Source organism: Rutilus rutilus, assembly GCF_951802725.1.
Source record: "Rutilus rutilus genome assembly, chromosome: 15".
Taxonomy (NCBI): domain Eukaryota; kingdom Metazoa; phylum Chordata; class Actinopteri; order Cypriniformes; family Leuciscidae; genus Rutilus; species Rutilus rutilus.
This window is the reverse complement of record NC_140220.1, coordinates 31,402,793-31,422,337: the sequence shown is the minus strand read 5'-3', so window position 1 is coordinate 31,422,337 and position 19,545 is coordinate 31,402,793. Positions and strand designations below refer to the sequence as shown.

The window sequence follows — 19,545 nt, the reverse complement described above, 5'->3', positions numbered from 1 at the left end:
TAAAAATGTAAACAGTCATAATTCAAATATTAACAATATTAATATAATGAAAACAATTAAAATAAACACTGTATATTTTTTTGGTAGACATGTTGTTAAATTGTTTTTACATTTTTACATTTAAATACATAAATAATCGTCACATGCAAATTTATGTTTTTATTCATTCGGTAAGCAACGATACCAGAACGAGACCAGCATGTGATGTGATTGACAGCTCATTATCCAATCACATTATTTCATTATTGAAAAGTCTCAGAGGTCCACCATTGAACAGTAAGGAGGCGGGCATTCCCTGCGTCATCGTGAGGAAATCGAGTTTCCAAACAGGAAGTCAGCACGATTGGCATCTATTTCAGGTAAGTTTATTATGACTTTCCTTTTTACCTACAGATTATATGTATGTAATGTATGGTATATACATAATAAGTTATTACGTCCATCAATAAATATGTGAGTACTTGTCTGTGAAAATAACCGTTAAAATGAACGAGCCACGTGAATGTTCATGATAGTAGTCCATCTTAGCATGCTAGCTCCTTGTTCAACTCCATAACAAATCAGTGTTTTTCATCAGTGGCCACTGTCTTAATTAATAATGCTCCAAAAATGTTTAGTTTCATATGTTCTAACACCAAAAATTAATAACGTTACACACATTTTCCTCTTTATCTGAATATAAAGGTATTAATTTGATTTAACTAATTTAGCAGATATTCTGGCATGACTCCTGAGAAGTAGAAATGAAGCGGGGATATGAAGCTCGAGGCAGGGACCGGGGCCGTCACCGACACCAGTCACAGTGGCGGAGGAGACAGCGTTCAGCCCACGATGAGCAGGAATATAGGTAAGTTAACTAACACGGACTGAGTCTGGTCACCTTTCACGTACACTCCTCAAACATTTACTCCCCCGCATGCTGTTCCATACCTTTTTCTGTGGAAGAATGACAGCCTTGAATTCACTTTCATTGTTTGGGAAAAGAATGATGAGTTATCCTGTCCTTCTGCGAACATCTCCTTTTGTTCCACAGAAGAAAGTACGTCATACAGGTTTTGAACTACATGAGGGTGAAATACATTTTTTGAGTGGACCATCATGTTAACTAACATGTATGTTGCATTTCAAATCAATGCATGTGTTCATACTAAAGTTTTGAAACCCAAAGTGAGCAGTTTCGGCTGTTCAGTTCCATCTCCAGATTTTTATTCAGATAATTTTTTTAGTTATGCTTGTTTTGTATATATGTTAGCTGTCACCACCAACAAGCATTCATAACACCAGTCCTTTTCTAGGTCTGAGAGAACAGCAGCTGATGCAGGTTCGTCCTCTGCGTCCTCATCTGCACCAGGTGAACTTTTACTTTGCGTTATCCCTCTGCATATCTTTCTGTTATAAAATGATTCACTTAACCATTAACCATTTATCACTTATAGAGTTGCCAGGCTTCTACTTTGACCCAGAGAAAAACCGATACTTTCGTTTGTTGCCCGGACACAACAACTGTAACCCTTTGACAAAAGAAGGGCTCCAGAAAAAGGAAGAGGAGAGAAAGAGAGCAGCACTTCTTGCAGAGGATGATGCTCCTAAGAAGGTGAGCTGGGGAAGTACCGGATATGTCCGTGCATGTATTTCATGTGGACGTTCCTCACTGCTACGTTTTTGCAGTAAATTCCAGCTGTAACATCATTCTTTAAGAGACGTCTATTGACGTTTTGTTCAAATGCATATCTGCAGTAGTTGGATGGGTTTTGTAGGTAATAAATCATTGTATTGATTTGTTATCGAGCCTATTGAGATGTAACTTTCTCCTTGATTATCCCTGGTATGTTCAGAAAGCTCCCAGGACAGGGATGAATTCTGCATTGCTGTTACAGAAGAGACATCTGGGTCTGCTGCCCCCAAGCTCTTATTCTAGGTATTGCATAAAATAATGTTTTATGAATACAAATTTTGTTCTTTTTCTTTTAATAGATATTTTGTAGATATAGATGTTCTTTAAAATGAATTTGATCACAAGGCTGTTCTCATTTTGCAGGCTGATCCATGAAGTGAAAGTCAGTGGGATGCAACGTCACAGGCTGGAGGTGCAGAGCTCCAACTCCACCTGCCCAAACACTGACAACTTTCATCTCATCGTTGTAAGCCTCTTGTTTAATGGGAAAAACTTGAAGACTTAGAAAGAAAACAAAGATTTCTGAGACAACTCCGTCTATTTAAATGTATCCTCAGTGGAAAAACACAATGTTATGCTGAGGTCAGGAATCTCGAGAACAGTCAAGCCATTTTTGGGTTAGCTTTGTTTTCGTGGAAAAGGGGTTGTTGGCAGGTGTTACCCTAGGTTTTGGCCTCCAGTTTGTCTATTCTTTGAAAAACTAGCAAGAAGGAAGATTAAGCTTTGGCGGTGATTGTGTTTTATGAAACTGTGTTTCTTTTTTTTCTTTTCTGGATGCATCTTATTAGGCAGATTCAGCTTGCGAGAGGGTTTTCACAGTGAATGACGTGTCGCACGGAGGCTGCAAGTACGGCATTATGAATTTCCATGGCTGCAGAAAAGGCTCTATGTCGGTGGAGATGTGCGATAATCTTTATTTTACTAACCGCAAGGTAAGCTGGGTAGTTTAAAATGAATTTTTCTACCAACGAAAAGCAAAACAAGACGTTTTGTAGTAGTGAATTCGTAATGAACAAATGTCATTTTGTTTCAGGTGAACTCTGTATGCTGGGCCTCTGTGACGCATACAGACTCGCACGTTCTGTATCCTTCAAACATTTCAGATTCTAGAAACTAAAGCTTCAATTATTTTACTAGATAAACACTAATGGTGTGTCAGTTTTCAGGAATTTTCATAACCAGTTCATAATCAGTTCTTAAAATAAATGATTCATTAATCTTTAACATTGTGTGGAAGAGGAGGACTTCAAATACCATATGCTTATGAAATTTCATTCCACTGTATAATTTTAGAGTATGTTTAGTATGAATTTTATTGTTTAATGTAAAAAAAGTATTTCTCCATTAAAATTTCACGCAATGAACCTGCGTATAATATTTCACTACACTAGTCACTGTGCATTTTTAGATGAGCATACCTGCATGTTTACTCTAGTAAATACAATGAATCAAATACCAAATAGTCATGAACATGAACATATCTAATTGGTAAGGAAGTGTTTCTTGACTAGTGTTTTCAGGTTGTGTTTGGTGGGCATTTCTCAGACGCCAGGCTGTGTAAGCTTATTACCTGCTTCTCTTTTCAGCAACTTCAATCCAGGTTCAAATCTTTACCTTTTGGGTCTCCCAAATTCTTTAATAAACATTTATTTGGTTTCCCTGTATCAAGATGAAATGACTTGGCTCCTTTTTTCTTCTTCAGATCAACCAGGGATGCTGTGCAGTTTTAAGATCTCCACAGCTTGGTCATGTGCATGGTGTCTCAACCCACAGGCTGATAAAACCTTCAGCACTGGTGAGTTCTCGAGTCTTGATATTTTATGAGTTTGTATACATTTCTGTGTCTGCTATTGGAATGAATGTACACTATACTGTTGGAAATTATTTTATTTTATTATTTTTTTAAAGAAAATGCTCACAATGGCTGCATTTATTTGATCACAAATACAGTAAAACTTTTTTTTATTTTTTTATATTGTTAGCATTTAAAATGAATGTTTTTGTATGTTAACATATTTGAAAATGTAATTTGTTCCTGTGACGGCAAAGCTGAATTTTCAGCATCATTTCTATATCATTAAGCAGTGTTACATGATACTTCAGAAATCATTCTAATATGCTGATTTGGTGCTCAAGAAACATTTATTATTATTATTTGAAAACCGTTTTGCTGCTTAATATTTATGTGGAAACTGTGATGCATTTTTTTTCTTTTTTTTTGGATTCTTTGAATTGCATTTATTTGACTTTATTCGTTTTATAAATGTCTTCTTTACTGTCACTTTTGAGCAATTTAATAAAAGTATTGATTTCTATAAAACAATAAAATCTTACTAAGCCCAAACTTTTGAACAGTGGTGAATATGTAGGCTATATATTTTTATATGTACACCTAGGCCTTTCTCGCCGGGTGATCGTTACGGATGCTGTGACTGGACGCAGAGCAACATACCTCGCTGGAAGTGATGTTCTAGCTCAGCAGTTTGCCCTAAGGGTGAGAAGAGAGCATTGCCTGAAAAATGAAAGTTCATTGTGTTTAAAGCAACACTATGTAACGTTTTTTTACCTTAAAATAATGTTTCCAAAATCGTTTCAGTGGTTCAAGTCGTAACAGGGTGAAAGGCACTTATGCCTCCGCTTTGCGGTCCTTTATCTGCTATAACCACACTATGTAAGATTGCCAGATCGGGTCGCGTTTCTGTAGTTCTAATGAGACATAAGAAAACTACAAATTTGACTTGCTTTACGGCAAGCGTTACAATAGTTATTGTACAAAGTTTTTTTTCGTTTCATACTTTCATAAAATCATGCATCATACTCTACCTTGTCTATGGACATCATTCATTCCAAAGCCGGTGCTGGATAAACAGTGGGCGTGCGTGCGACAGTAGACTGCGGTAGGCTAAATGATTTAAGAAAGTGATAATGGACAATTCCACTTCCAACCTGTAGGAGGACCGCAGAGGAAAAGTTCCATAGTGTTGCTTTAAGTCGGGGCCATGGCGCAGTGGTAGTACGCATGCAGTCCAGCCTGCATCATGTCCCTATTGCCACATATAATCTCTTTCTGTCTGTCTCCTCCCACTATCCAGTCTCCCCAGTTTGACTATAATTTAAAGCATTAGTTCACCCAAAAATGAACGTGAACAGCATCAGAGACTGACACGGAAGAGAAGAATTTGTTGAATAAAGTCGTTATTTGTTTTTTTTTGCGCACAGAAAGTATTCTTGTCACTCCATAAAATTAAGGTTAAACCACTGTAGTCACATGGACTATTTCAACAATGTCTTTACTACCTTTCTGGGTCTTGAAAGTGGGTTATGACATTGCTGTCTAGGGAGGGATCAGAAAGCTCTCGGATTTCATCAAAAATATCCTAATTTTTGTTCCGAAGATGAATGAAGGTCTTACAGGTTTGGAACGACATGAGGGTGAGTAATTAATGACAACAGAATGTTCATTTTTGGGTGAACTAACCCTTTAAAGGTGCTCTCAGTCATTTGTACCGCTTTAAAAATGTTTACATAAAGAAATTAATAATTTGTTATAATTCCTGCATCCAAGCCACTAAGTGTCAGAACAAGTCCAAGCTGACTTGTCACTATGAAAAAACTTGAGCGTAACTTTATATGCATAATAGCCCTAAATACAGAGTTTAAGCAGAATTATTATAATTATAATAATTAAATAAAAAATCACTTTACAATAAGGTCATAATAGTTCATGCATTGTCTAATAATGAGCAATGGATTTGTCACAGTATTCATGAATATTGTTAACCTTAGTTTATAAAAATACAACTGTTCATTTTTAGTTAATGTTAGCTCAGGTCTATTAAATTAATATTAACAAATACAACTAAGTGCACAACTGTTAACTAATGAAGGTAACAAATGGAAACTTACCAAGATTTTAAAAGTATTTTATGGTTTATAGCAATATTTGATCTAGTTTATAAAAGTTTTTTTGCAAGGAATCCATTTTCTTGACTCTAAAAATTAACATTCTGTACGGGAAAGTTTTGTGAATTTTATACATTTTAATCTTGTTTGAGTTACTTATGCATGTGAGCAAAGATATCTGTGGGACACTTGTGTCATGCATCTGGTATTTTAGGCTCCTGTGCTGTTCAACGGCTGTCGCTCTGGAGAGATCTTCAGCATTGACCTGCGTCAGCGTGACAGGGGTCGCAGTCACGGTTGGAAGACCAGCCGCTTCTACCAGGAGTCAGCCATCACCTCGGTCCAACTGCTTCAGGATGAAAACTACCTCCTCGCTGCTGACATGCTGGGCAATGTCTGTCTATCATAAACAGCTAAAATTACCACACACCAACCATCATGCTAATATAGGTTCAGCTAATAACATTTAGAGCACTCAGGTATGAATTACCCGATCTTTATTCTCCCTACATATCGTCACTGAACAGATTAAGCTGTGGGATATCCGTGTCAAGCGGTCCGTCAAACAGTATGACGGACACCACAATGAATACGCCTATCTACCCATTCATGTCAATGAGCCTGAAGGATTGCTTCTTGCTGGTACATCTTTTTCATATAACCCACACATGATCATGTAGAGCTTGTTCAGTTGTTTCGCAATGCTTATACCACATCTCCTGTGTACCGTTCGCAGTGGGTCAGGACTGCTACACCCGGCTTTGGAGCCTTCGTGACAGCCGTCTCCTCAGGACGATCCCCTCGCCTCACCCTGCAGGGAAGGACTCGATCCCAAATGTAGTGTTTTCCTCCCAGCTGGGTGGTAGCAAAGGACTTCCTGGACTCCTTATGGCTGTTCGTCATGATCTGTACTACTACTCTTACAACAAAGACTATCAGGATGGGCTGACGCTGGAGGGTCCGTGCTAATAATCGCCCTCTGAAAACAAGTGTAAGGCTGCTGTGGAAAATGATCTGTTGTCATTTTTATTGTCATTTTATTTTATTTGGTCATTTTACTGACCAAAAATGTTGCCATTTATACCATCTGCCTTTTTTTAAAAGTAATATATAGATTAGACTGTGAGGAATTCAGAATACTTGCTTGTTCGTTATATTATCAATTGATTAATTTCGAAAAAGCTTTAGATATATCTAAATTATAGTCACATATAGCCACTTGAAACATACCTTCTAAAAGTGCAATTTCGTTGTTTTTGAAGAAAAAAAAGGATTTTACTTGAAATATGCTGGAACTTTTTGTAAAATAAGGGAAATTGTTCAAAATAAATCCAAACTTTGTTTGTCTGTATCTTTAGTTCAAATCTCAACATGAATTTAACTGTTTTTGTTAAAGGGATACTCCACTTTTTTTGGAAAGAAACTTTGCTGCCGTACCATGAGTCCAGCAGGCGTAATGATATGACGCAGCGCCTGAAAATATGCTTTCATATCATTACACCTGCTGCACTCATGGTACGGCAGCACAGTTTCTTGATTATTACGCAGGAATGAGAGTATAGCTCCTAGTCATATCAGCCTAGAAAATCGCAACTTTACATTTTCCGTCGGTTTTAGTACACGATGTAACTACAGAAGAGTCAAGTTTTAAATAGGAAAAATATCAAAACTCTTTGGTCATTTTTTTGAGAGAGATGCTAATGGTCCTGTCCGATTCAATGATCTATGCTAAGCTATGCTAAAAGTGGTACCGCCAGACCCGGAGTTCGGCTGAATGAATTCGAAAACGGTAAAACTCAACTGTTTAACTCTGGGGGAGTTATAAAATTAGCCTATTTCCAAAAAAAGTGGAGTATCCCTTTAAAACAAAACGTTTCATTTATTAGGCAAAAAAATATTATTTTGTGATCTACAGAAGAAAAAAATCATAGTGTTTTGTATTGTAACAACATGAGGGCGAGTAAATGACAGAATTTCTAGGTGAACTGTCGCTTTAAGTACAGCATTTACTCATTTTTATACTGTATGTAAGCCACACTCTTAGAGGTACTCAAGTTTAATTTAATTAGCATACAAGGTGCAAAGAATATAAAATGATATTCATGTTTCTTATGTCTGTCATGTTCAGTCATCCACACATGCCTCACTGAGTCTATAATAACCTGATTCTACATAATGAGTGTTCGTTTGGCCAAGAAAACCATTTTACTGACAGTGATCATAACACATACCAGGGGCTAAATAAGAGCTACTACCATATAATAACATGAGATTTATGAGGATTGGCATCTCTTGACAGATAATGCAGAGCCAAATCATTTGTGCGGTTTCATCATGGCTTTGTGTTAGGAGTAACTATGCAGTTTGATTCGGCAACCGTGGTAGTGATTCGTTAAAAAGGACAATTTTAAAAACGTCCTGCTCGAGTACACACATTTAAAATAAATGATAAAGAAGAAATTTAAATTATGCTGAACAATATCAGATAGTTTAGCACGATCATGTGAGATCAGATTCATAATAGGCAGCAAATAATCGAGACAAACAGTAATGAATCTAAAATGTACACTAGGGTTTCTTTGAGGGTAAAGGAATGCAAAACAATATGGACAATTTTGCATTTTGAAAGCAAATTGACAGGATAAATCTTTTGTAAAACTGAAAATTGAGCAACACAATAGTACGGTAAATAATATTACTAATATTTGTGCACCGGTCTAATGTCTCCTGTAGAGGCCTTATGTTAGCTGCCTTTACCCACAGGAAGGTCCATATGGATCTGCAGCCACAGAATTGGAACGCCCATAATTCATATCTTGCACAATTAAGCACGTTTAACAACTTTTTCTATCACATTTAAGCACATTCTGCAGGTTTTCCCAAAAAACATTTGTTCCATCTGGGCCTGCCCACAGGTAACGTATTGCATGGTAGACAAAAGGATTGTCAAAGGTCTGACATACATTTATTTTCCTGATGGATTTAACCTCTGAAAGAAGAAAATACATAGGCCATTACATATGTTGAACTGTGAACAGCTCATGTAGCGTTGAAGAGCATGACGTGAATGAAACGTTGGGACAAAAAGCAGAGATGTTCCTCTTGTTTTCAACAACCAATAGGATTTATCGGTTTGAGAGCAGCACTTCTTCCCTCCCAACCTGTACTGAAGCACTGTGGCCACATATGGGGGTGTCTTATAATGCGGAGAGATGTCCGGTTCTGCTAGAGCTCTCCAGATTTTTGGTTGCAGGAGTTGCACACCCGCACAGGATGGTCCCAACCCCTGGAGGGCACGGCCCGGCGATCAGGGGAGCAGTCGTTACACACTCCTTGTCCACATGCACGGCAGTGATGGATAGAGAGACGGGCGTTAAACTCGCGCTGGCACTGGGAGCAACAATGGATGTCTTGGTCAGGGACCCAATATGCTGGACGGGCGGCATCTTTTACCAGACCTAGTAAATACACAGGTGCATTTGATCATTTGTATATGCTGATATTCCAGTGCAAGTATGTAACTATGATGAAATAAGCCAAAGGTTTAAAATGTATATTAATAATATATCTACTTAATTATAAAAACATTATAATAGATTGATACTGTATTTCCAGTGTGAATTCATATTAGTATCAACATATCATGTTCATAAAACTGAGAAATACAGTGAAGAACTCACCAAGAGGGATGTCTATGGCAGTGACTACCGCTCCTAATGTGTTCTGAACAGCTTCTCCCACCTTCCTGGCAATCAGAGTCCCACCTTCTTCCTCTTCCAGCGCTGCATCCAGCAGTTCTGTGTGAGATCACAATTTTGATATTATTCATATTATGAATTGAAATAATGCCATTATGTCACAAAATGTTGCATCAGTGTCTTATACTAAGTTTGTACTACTTTCAAAATTATTGAAACCAGTATTGCATTGTTTTAGTTTATTGCTAAAACTTTGCTATTGCTTTAGTTTATTGCTAAAAAATAAAAAGTTTATTGCATTATTGAAACTTAAGCATTGTTTTGTTTTGTTTTGTTTACAATATTTAGTCATTTAAGATATTAATGATCTCACTGATAAAGGTATCAGATACATTTGCATAATTGCACAGTAGACTATAATAAAACAGAATAATTTTTTTACCTTTATTAATTTTGAAAGTATTACAGTATGCACTTTATATTATATACTGAAATAAATTATCTATCTATATGAGGAGAGGAGAGGAGAGAGATACACTACTATAAATATATTTTAAATTGTAATAATATTTCACAATATTATATATATTATATATATATATATATATATATATATATATATATAGTGTTGTATACCTTCTGGGTATATATATATATATAGTGTTGTATACCTTCTGGGTAAATATAATTTTTTTTTTTTTTTAAATTGTCGTATACCTTCTGGGATGCCTCTGTCTTGAAAGCAGGCATCACAGACTCGCACAGGTGCCAGGCCCCAGCCTCTCTCAGGGACTGGCCGTGTCTTAGAGGAGCAACCATCACAGAAACCTTCTCCACAGGCCCGACAGTGGTGCTTTGTATCATTATCCTGGAATCCCTCTCCACATTTATGACATCTCTGAAAAAAACCTCTTTCTTCAGTAAAGACTTCTCTTCATTTAAAAGGCAAATTAAAAAAAGAACCTAGCATTAAAACTCACAAGGATGAGAGAATTGGGCTTCCAGTAGGTAGGAGCAATCTGGTCTGTTAACCAGGCGGTGACGGCTTTGGCAGGCTTGACGCTTAGCTCTGAAACAGACTGAGCCATATAGTTCACACCATCCAGCAGCCTCTGCGCAGCATTGTTGTTGTCCTTCAGGAATCCATCAGACTGAGACGGAAATGTGAAAATGAATAAAACTTTGCTATTTAAATGGAGGAAACATTGGAAAAAAAACCAGCAGATTTCTCTCACCCCTGGCCAGACATGCTGGATCTCAGTCCGAACCACTGTATCAACAGGGTCCTGGTTCCCATACCAGTATTGCCTACTTCTATATATCACAGAGCAGTTTGGACACTCAATCACATATCTGCAAAGAAAAACCCCAACTCAGTCCTGTGTGTCTAAATGAACTGAAGTAAATGCACCTTTGTACAACTACAATCCAAAAACACCACTCACCCGGACCAGGCGTATATGGCCAAGCCAAACCAAGGTGAGTCAGAGGATGCCGTCGTCTTTGGAACCACAATCACCTCTTTGCCACTCTCATAACAAGCCTGGAATAGCAGGTTAACACATAATGTCAGACCTGGGCAGTCACAGAATATGTATAGCTGGTAAGGTCAGGTCATGTGTTGCATTGTTTAGGACCTACCTTGCAGGTGTAGATGCGATTATCGTAGTGTGCTGAATAGCGGCAACGGCGTTTAGCCTCATGCACCACACCCTCTCGTAGGTGATTCATGCTGTTTTTACAGCCTGAGCTAAAACACACAAAAAAAAAAAAAAAAAAAACCTGTTCTGAATATATGTAATTCAGAACAGGCTTCAGTCTGGTGTACATGCAAGGAATTTTCCACCTGCATTACAAGAGTCAAAACTAGCTTAGTCAAACATCTAATTACTAGTTTAGCCAGCTGAGTGGCGCTGCACAAATAACTCCTTTTGAACTGTTTTTTTTTATTTAATTTTATTGATTTGATCAAACCAATTTTTAAAGTGTATGTAAATTACTCAACTTTAAAAAAAGAACTTTAGGAGTTAAACATATAAGTTAGGTGATGTGTTGGCATCATAACTGAACATTTAGCAATCTAAAAACATAATATATGCAAATATTCGTTTTATTTGCTAAAAATTGTTGCTCAGGGACTTCAGTGAACCCTTTTGAGCATTGGCTCAATTGAACCTGTGTTGTCTTTAACATTCATTCAAAGGGTTTGTCATTTAACAGGCTTCAAAAGGAACAAGTTCTACGCATCCCCACACCTTGCATGGTCATTTAATAAATATTTTGTCTAAATTAATCAAGCCTTGTTTTTTTTAAGCCATATTTAAGTTCCTTAGGCCATTGTCGGAAAGAACCAAATTGCTAACATGACTTAACACTTATATTTGATATCCATAACATTACCATTCAAATGTTTTTTGAAAGATATAATTTAATTCAGCAAGGATGCATTAAATTGATCAAGAGACAGCAAAGATATTATAAAAACATTTCTATTTTAAATAAATGCTGTTCTTTTGAACTATTAAAATTGAAAACAGTTGTAATAATATTTCACAATATTAGTGTTTTTACTGTATTTCTGGTCAAATAAATGCAGCCATGGTGAGTAGTAGAGTAGAGTAGAGTAGAGTAGAGTAGAGTAGAGTAGAGTAGAGTAGAGTAGAGTAGAGTAGAGTAGAGTAGAGTAGTTGTATGTGAGAGTCAGGAGCAGCTTACCCACAGCTGAGGCAGATGCTAGAGCAGGTAAAGTATTCATCTGGAAAGAAAGAGTTGCTTGCCAGATGCTCATCAGGAATCTCTCCACTGAAGCATTCACTCAAAGCCTTGTGAACAAGAGCTTCATCATTAACTTGATACATTAAAATGTACACTCACCTAAAGGATTATTAGGAACACCATACTAATACTGTGTTTGACCCCCTTTCGCCTTCAGAACTGCCTTAATTCTACGTGGCATTGATTCAACAAGGTGCTGAAAGCATTCTTTAGAAATGTTGGCCCATATTGATAGGATAGCATCTTGCAGTTGATGGGAGATTTGTGGGATGCACATCCAGGGCACGAAGCTCCCGTTCCACCACATCCCAAAGATGGTCTATTGGGTTGAGATCTTGTGACTGTGGGGGCCATTTTAGTACAGTGAACTCATTGACATGTTTGAAATGATTCGAGCTTTGTGACATGGTGCATTATCCTTCTGGATGTAGCCATCAGAGGATGGGTACATGGTGGTCATAAAGGGATGGACATGGTCAGAAACAATGCTCAGGTAGGCCGTGGCATTTAAACGATGCCCAATTGGCACTAAGGGGCCTAAAGTGTGCCAAGAAAACATCCCCCACACCATTACACCACCAGCCTGCACAGTGGCATGATGGATCCATGTTCTCATTCTGTTTACGCCAAATTCTGACTCTACCATCTGAATGTCTCAACAGAAATCGAGACTCATCAGACCAGGCAACTTTTTTCCAGTCTTCAACTGTCCAATTTTGGTGAGCTCGTGCAAATTGTAGCCTCTTTTTCCTATTTGTAGTGGAGATGAGTGGTAACCGGTGGGGTCTTCTGCTGTTGTAGCCCTTCCGCCTCAAGGTTGTGCGTGTTGTGGCTTCAAAAATGCTTTGCTGCATACCTTGGTTGTAACGAGTGGTTATTTCAGTCAAAGTTGCTCTTCTATCAGCTTGAATCAGTCGGCCCATTCTCCTCTGACCTCTAGCATCAACAAGGCATTTTCGCCCACAGGACTGCCGCATACTGGATGTTTTTCCCTTTTCACACCATTCTTTGTAAACCCTAGAAATGGTTGTGAGTGAAAATCCCAGTAACTGAGCAGATTGTGAAATACTCAGACCGGCCCGTCTGGCACCAACAACCATGCCACGCTCAAAATTGCTTAAATCACCTTTCTTTCCCATTCTGACATTCAGTTTGGAGTTCAGGAGATTGTCTTGACCAGGACCACACCCCTAAATGCATTGAAGCAACTGCCATGTGATTGGTTGATTAGATAATTGCATTAATGAGAAATTGAACAGGTGTTCCTAATAATCCTTTAGGTGAGTGTATAACTGAAAATAGCACACACACGTGTCTTTCAAGGCCAGTGCTCAGGATTTGTAAGCAGCCACTTGAGGAAAACTTGAGGACTTTCTTAATAGGTTAAAAATTAAATAGAAAAAAGATTTTTGGACAAAAGTAATTCAAACCAACACTTCCACCCTTTCATGTAATCGATGAGTTAAATGTGTGATTGAGCTTATTAATAAAAAAACAAAACAAAAAACACCGAATTACCTGCAATGCCTTGTAGATGACACCGGCAGACCGTGGAGATCGTGTAGTGTTGTTGTCTAACTGCTGCTCCACGCTACGCAGCAGACCGCTGAAGTCAGTCGGGGGGTTGTGGGTGCGGGTGCCCCGGTACTGAATAGAGCTGAATGCTTCCGGAAAGAGGCCAAGCTTTCTGAAACGTTCCTGAAGCAGCCGCTCAGCTGATTCTGATGGCTTATCTACAGCGCACAAGAGAGAGATTCATTATTTTGCTTACTTTATCTATTTCAATGTAATTTCTAACCTATTGTTTTGTGAATAGGACAGCAAAGTGGAAAGCATCCAAAACTCAGTAAACTGACCTGAGCCTAATAACTTGGTGTGGACTGTCTCATGGAAGATTATAACAGCAGGACCCAGAGTCGAAAGGGGCACATCCAAACCACAGCGGGCAGTCGTAGCTTTCAGCTCCTTCGTAAAATGCTTTAGATACGCATCTGACGCATCCCCGAGAAACTTGAAAAGATCATCATGAAGCCGGTCAGCATGTGTCCGATAGATGACCAGATCAGACACTGCGAGCACCTTCAGGAGGAGCCGGGTTCGCTGTCCTTGGTTAGCTCCTGCCCCCAGGAGTCCCTCTGTGTCAACAACCACCACCTTATGAACAGGGTCCATTGCTGCCCACACCCCAACGGTGCAGGATTCCTGGGTTGGGGATGTCTGGAACACTTCACGACCCAGAAAGAAAGTGTGATTGAGGGTGTGGGATTTGCCCTCTCCAGTATTGCCGAAAATGGACACCACCTTCAAGAGCTCCTCAGGCCTGCAGCCTAATTTCCTCACAAACTCCTCCTCATCCTTCAGCTGTTCCGGTTAAGGAAATAAACATAAGCCATTTACTTAGGCAATATCACACAGTTACGTAAAACAAAAAAACAACTAGTAGTTTGAAAAGAAGAGAAAGCATAATGCTTTGTCACAATGCAACGCACAGATTAAAAGACTGTGACAGTGAGTTCCCTCACTGCTTAAGGCAAGTGGTGCTCACTGCAGAGCCAAATGACGTCCAGCTCCCCTCTGGACATTATGGGTTAGGGTGTGGTTGGGCCATCTAGCTCCACCTGTTATGTCCAGCGAGGGGAAACTGGACATCAAGCAGCAGGCGTTCAGGGGGGTTGCGTTAGGATGAAATCGCGTTCCAGGGAGAGGGTTTCCCCTTGGCTGAGATGGGGGGAGCACAGGGCTGTCCATGGTGGGCCAGGCCAGATTTCAACTTTGGTGCCCGGGACTGCTCAAGGCGTTCTGTAATCACTCCGCTCCATGATTTCCACTTCCCACTCCAAACTAACTAGTGAGAGAATCCTTGCTCCAAGTGACAATTGTCTGTGTATCATTCGTTGTTTTAATATTCCATTAAATAAAATTTGGAAAATCGAAAAAAGGACTTGTGTCATTATTAACAAATACAATTAATAAAAACAAATAACGATTTTTCGATTTTACACAAGTTAAAAATAGGAAATGACGAAAAACCCCTACAGTAGTCCAAATCCATATCTCATTAGTTCCTTTAATTTTCAATTAAAAAACAAATTAGAAGAACGAATGATACATAGATTATCATGGAGTGAGAGAAAAGGTTTAAAAACTTTGCTCAACTTTGTCCTCGCGGACACGTAAAAAATAACACTAGCTTTATGGGATGGAGGGATAGAGTTGTGGGTAGGGTTAGGGTGTTGTTGGTATTCTAGCTCCACCCATTAGGCCCAAATTACATTCACTCCTCCTCACTGGATGTGTAGCGAGGCAGTGCTAGACTTAAGCTCCACCCATTTGCTCTGCAGTGAGCATCGTCCCGAAGTTAATGGGTTTTTTGAATGGGGTTTTGGTTAAATGGCTGAAATAAGGTCTGTGGTAAGTGTGGTGAATTTTATTCTGCAACGTAAAATACATCAATATTCCCCTACTCGTGTTTTTTTTTTTTTTAAGTTATGTGTCTTGAATAAGGCGGTTGCTAACAAGTGGCTAACTGGGACTACAGAGGCTGTCGATGAGATTAAACGTCATCACGCCGAATAGGTCAGCTCAGTTCATTTTTACAGCATCGTTGTGGTTATAATTGTGCTCTTACAAACTATTCTAACTCAAACGTTCCGGGAAAATGTCTTTAGACACAAACTGAAAGAGTTGTCTGAAGCTTAGTGGTGGTGGTGATGTTGAATTCATGGGACTGTGGTGTCGTTAGTTTTTAGCCTACCTTTAGCTTTTTACTTCTGGCGACTGCATTTGGGCTTCAAAATTCACAAAAGTCGTTTTCAACTGTGATGATTATCTTGAAGGACAAAACATGTCGTGGACAAAACGACAGCGTGATGCTAACTGCCGGTTGGCCTACAAAGTGACATCATACCAGCACCACTCTATTTGGGCCTAATGGGTGGAGCTAATATCCAACCACACCCTAACCCTATAAAACGGGGACATTATTTTTAGATAAAAACTAAGAGTTGTCTGAAGCTTAGTGGTGGTGGTGATGTTGAATTCATGGGACTGTGGTGTAGTTAGTTTATAGCCTACCTTTAGCTTTTTACTTCTGGCGACTGCATTTGGGCTTCAAAATTCACAAAAGTTGTTTTCAACTGTGATGATTATCTTGAAGGACAAAACATGTCGTGGACAAAACGACAGCGTGATGCTAACTGCCGGTTGGCCTACAAAGTGACATCATACCAGCACCACTCTATTTGGGCCTAATGATTGGAGCTAGAATATCCAACCACACCCTAACCCTTTAAAACCCTACCCACACCTCTATCCCTCCACCCCATTAGACGTCCAGAGAGGAGCTTGGACGTCACTTGATTCTGCAGTCAGTACCACTTGGAGCAGCCTCTCAGAAAATGCCTTACCTGCATGTCTTCCTTTTCATCCACCAGAAGAAAGCTGATGACTTTCTCCAGTTTAGCTTTCAACGCATCCAGCTGTTCATCCCCAGTGCTGCAGTTCTTCTCCGCGGGTTTACAGGGAGGGTAGGCAGTGATAGGGTGCTTTCTTTTACTGACCCCGCTGTGAGTCCGCTTTTGACAGTCCAAACACAGGTTGATTTTACATCCCTGACAGCGGACCACTGCTCTCAGCCGGCCCCCGTTCGGAACCCCACCGTCCCCTTTACATGAATCGCAGTAGGGTACGTGGCCAGGTGCGATTCGGATCCTGTCGTGGTTCCTCATGCGCTCCTGGCGGTGGAGCTCCAGCTCGCAGCGCATGCACTGCAAGCTGCCGCATTCATCGCACTCGAAGGCGGCCTCGTCAGTGCCACCACAGGCGTAACTCTCCTGACAAACCAGGACACCGTTCAACCCCTTCTCCGCTGAAGAGCCCTGACCGCTCATTATACGTCTAAATATAATAGCGAGGTAGCACACCGAACAGAAACAACCGAATTTAAAGTACTAAACGCTCTCTGTAAATATACCGACTGGTTATCCCTCAGAAAGTTGAACCAACTAACTTAACTTACAGCAGAGACCAACCTAAATGTACAATCAACAAGAGAGATGATGATATATTATACCTCATGAATGATGCATCTGAGTTCTTCTTAAACGAAATATCTTACTCGTTTGCCTTGAATTTCATTGGAATTCTAAATGTGTTGTCAAATTATGACACTGGCTTAAAATCAAATATTCAATATGAACTATAAATAGATCAGTTGACATCCGTATAGCACTGGCACTAAGTCAGACTAAAGTCTAGCTTTCTGGCTGATGTAAAAGTGACCAAGCAGTCTAAAGTGTCTAAACTCACAAACTACAATCGAAACGTATTTATTGACAGACGCAAACACTAAGAAAACAGCTACATTCGAGTATTGTTATCGTCCTGGGCTTTTGTTACTCAAGCTAACTAAGATTAGCATACGTGTCTATAAAATATCCTCCAATTTCAAAGACAACGGATACTAGGGGGTTAGAAATATGAGTTCTGCAGCTGAATTAATGATTATTTAGTATCATACAGACTGTCCTTAAAGTATGTTCACCCAACAACACATTGATCAACACAGCTTTGACCGAACAAAACAAGCTGATTTCGAGCCAGAATCACACCGCAGTCTTCATCAAATTAGCCGCTGAATTCCCTGAAACATCGCACACGACAACGACTCTTTGATAAACACAAATTAATAAGCCGGTTGATGTCAAGATAACTGTTTTTCCCCACCAGCTTGTAAAACGATTCCCCTCCCCGGTAGATTCGGGTGAATGTTGTTGCCAGGTCAGATCAGCTGATCGGCTTGTTTTCACTGTAGCTGCAGTCGAAGGTTACCAGACGCAAAGCCAGATGGGAAATGGAGTCCATTCTCTACAAGCAACATTTACTTATACACACTTATCATGACATGAATTCAATTTCAGTTTAAGTGTTCGGATAAGGAGAGGTTGACAGATATAAGATATATGATTTTTTTTTTAAAAACAAGACATTTTTGGGGACATATGAGGAGACAGAATAATAACATTTGGCATTCATTTCTGAAAAAGAATTGTATTGTATTGAATTGAATTGAAGTGTGTGTGTCTGTGCATATATTGATTCTTGAGATAAGGGACAAAAGTACTTTTGAAAAGTGACAAACAAAAAAATCAATACTACATTAATTTGAATTGGATACCTTCATAAACACGGGTCTCATCTATCATGAAAAGGAACAGGTTTTTTATAAACCACTTTTTATAAAAATTGACATTTTTCAACTCCGTCTGACACATGAAAATTAGTTTTTTTGTGTGTTTGATCAATTAAATAACACTGTAAAGTCTTTAAGTGTGTAGAAATGGTGTGCTTTAGCAAGGTTTAGTGATACATTGCATTGTATACACTTTTAATATTATTTTGGAATAAGCCATTTTAAATTACCTTCATTTAGTTTACTAATTTTTAATAAATACAATCAGTGGTTTTGTGCACACAAGACACTGATGCATGTAGATAAGTTGGTGTTTTAATGTATGAACACACTCAATTGAACAAAAGAAACATCATTTTTTTTATAAAAATGAAAAACCTCCATCGTACGGTGTTGACAAACTAATCGAGAATCAAACTGATTAAAGATATTTACCTAGTTTTGACACGGCAAAGGGTGTGTCACTGTGACACCAGTCTTGGACTTTGTTTTGCCTTCTGTGTTTGTGCACCATGTGTTTCCTCAGCTGCCACTAAACTAAACCAAAATTCCAACTTGATTAAAATCATCCCTACTTTGAAGACAGTGTTGACACATAAAAGCTGTGACCACAGGGATTTCAACTTGTTTGCGGAATATATATATATATATAAAAAAATTCAAACTTACAAGACCATGTGTTGGACTGCTGCATTCATCAACAGAAAGAAGTAGAAGGAGGTCCTCAGGGTTAAAGCTGACCAAAATATGCCTGATTTATTTTGAATTTTGAAAAAATTTGATGGAGTTGACATGAATTGATGACAGGTTTTGAAAGGCTGTTGTTAATGTATAAAATAATGCAATGTTCACTTTAAGTATTAAGCCTTCGAATTAACCTCATATTCATATTTGGGCATTTTAAAACACTTTTTTTTTTTTTGCAGTTTGATACTGCTAAGTTAATTTGCATGGGCTTTCATAGTACATTTATAAAATTACTATGAAATAATATAAATATATACAAAACTAAGGGTCTAAACATATACAAGTCTTTCATATCCAACTTTTAAAGCCTTTTTAAATGAAATAATTTATTGTCTTTTAAGACAAATTGCAACATTTTGTTGTTATTTAATTATGTAATTATGTTTTGTCCCTTATTTCAAGAATCAGTGATATATATATATATATACATAAATAAACTGTTCTTGCAGGTAATATACTAATATAGTAATATACTATTACAGCCTAGTGTAAATTATCATACTGAAGTAGGCTACACCTTTTAAAAAATGTCAAATTAAACGGTTGAAGTAGCCTAC

The 19,545-nt window shown here is 38.6% G+C and overlaps 2 protein-coding genes across 5 annotated transcripts; one reads left to right on the top strand and one right to left on the bottom strand.

Moving 5' to 3' along the window:
* The first annotated feature begins 269 nt into the window (after nucleotides 1-269).
* On the top strand, nucleotides 270-6,929 carry wdr21 (WD repeat domain 21). Of its 2 annotated transcripts, none has more exons than XM_084431699.1 (14): nucleotides 270-359; nucleotides 711-847; nucleotides 1,296-1,351; nucleotides 1,437-1,594; nucleotides 1,836-1,918; nucleotides 2,039-2,141; nucleotides 2,464-2,607; nucleotides 2,709-2,758; nucleotides 3,196-3,275; nucleotides 3,378-3,470; nucleotides 4,072-4,169; nucleotides 5,793-5,972; nucleotides 6,106-6,220; nucleotides 6,315-6,929. In XM_084431699.1, the coding sequence occupies exons 2-14, from the start codon at nucleotides 744-746 to the stop codon at nucleotides 6,545-6,547; spliced, it is 1,497 nt and encodes a 498-aa protein (XP_084287825.1). In that variant the 5' UTR covers nucleotides 270-359; nucleotides 711-743; the 3' UTR covers nucleotides 6,548-6,929. The 2 variants fall into 2 exon arrangements, with proteins under 2 accessions (XP_084287825.1, XP_084287826.1); XM_084431700.1 differs by having other exon boundaries at nucleotides 291-359; nucleotides 714-847.
* A 694-nt stretch (nucleotides 6,930-7,623) lies between these two features.
* Nucleotides 7,624-18,994, bottom strand: zfyve1 (zinc finger, FYVE domain containing 1). Of its 3 annotated transcripts, XM_084431696.1 has the most exons (13): nucleotides 18,911-18,994; nucleotides 18,677-18,778; nucleotides 16,458-16,883; nucleotides 13,908-14,412; nucleotides 13,570-13,784; nucleotides 11,992-12,098; nucleotides 10,918-11,026; nucleotides 10,722-10,819; nucleotides 10,512-10,629; nucleotides 10,257-10,427; nucleotides 9,994-10,174; nucleotides 9,259-9,375; nucleotides 7,624-9,036 (listed from the first exon to the last, which is right to left on the bottom strand). In XM_084431696.1, the coding sequence occupies exons 3-13, from the start codon at nucleotides 16,812-16,814 to the stop codon at nucleotides 8,804-8,806; spliced, it is 2,211 nt and encodes a 736-aa protein (XP_084287822.1). In that variant the 5' UTR covers nucleotides 16,815-16,883; nucleotides 18,677-18,778; nucleotides 18,911-18,994; the 3' UTR covers nucleotides 7,624-8,803. The 3 variants fall into 3 exon arrangements, with proteins under 3 accessions (XP_084287822.1, XP_084287823.1, XP_084287821.1); XM_084431697.1 differs by lacking the exon at nucleotides 18,677-18,778 and having other exon boundaries at nucleotides 18,911-18,961; XM_084431695.1 differs by lacking the exons at nucleotides 18,677-18,778; nucleotides 18,911-18,994 and having other exon boundaries at nucleotides 16,458-17,916.
* Between the last annotated feature and the right edge of the window lie 551 nt (nucleotides 18,995-19,545).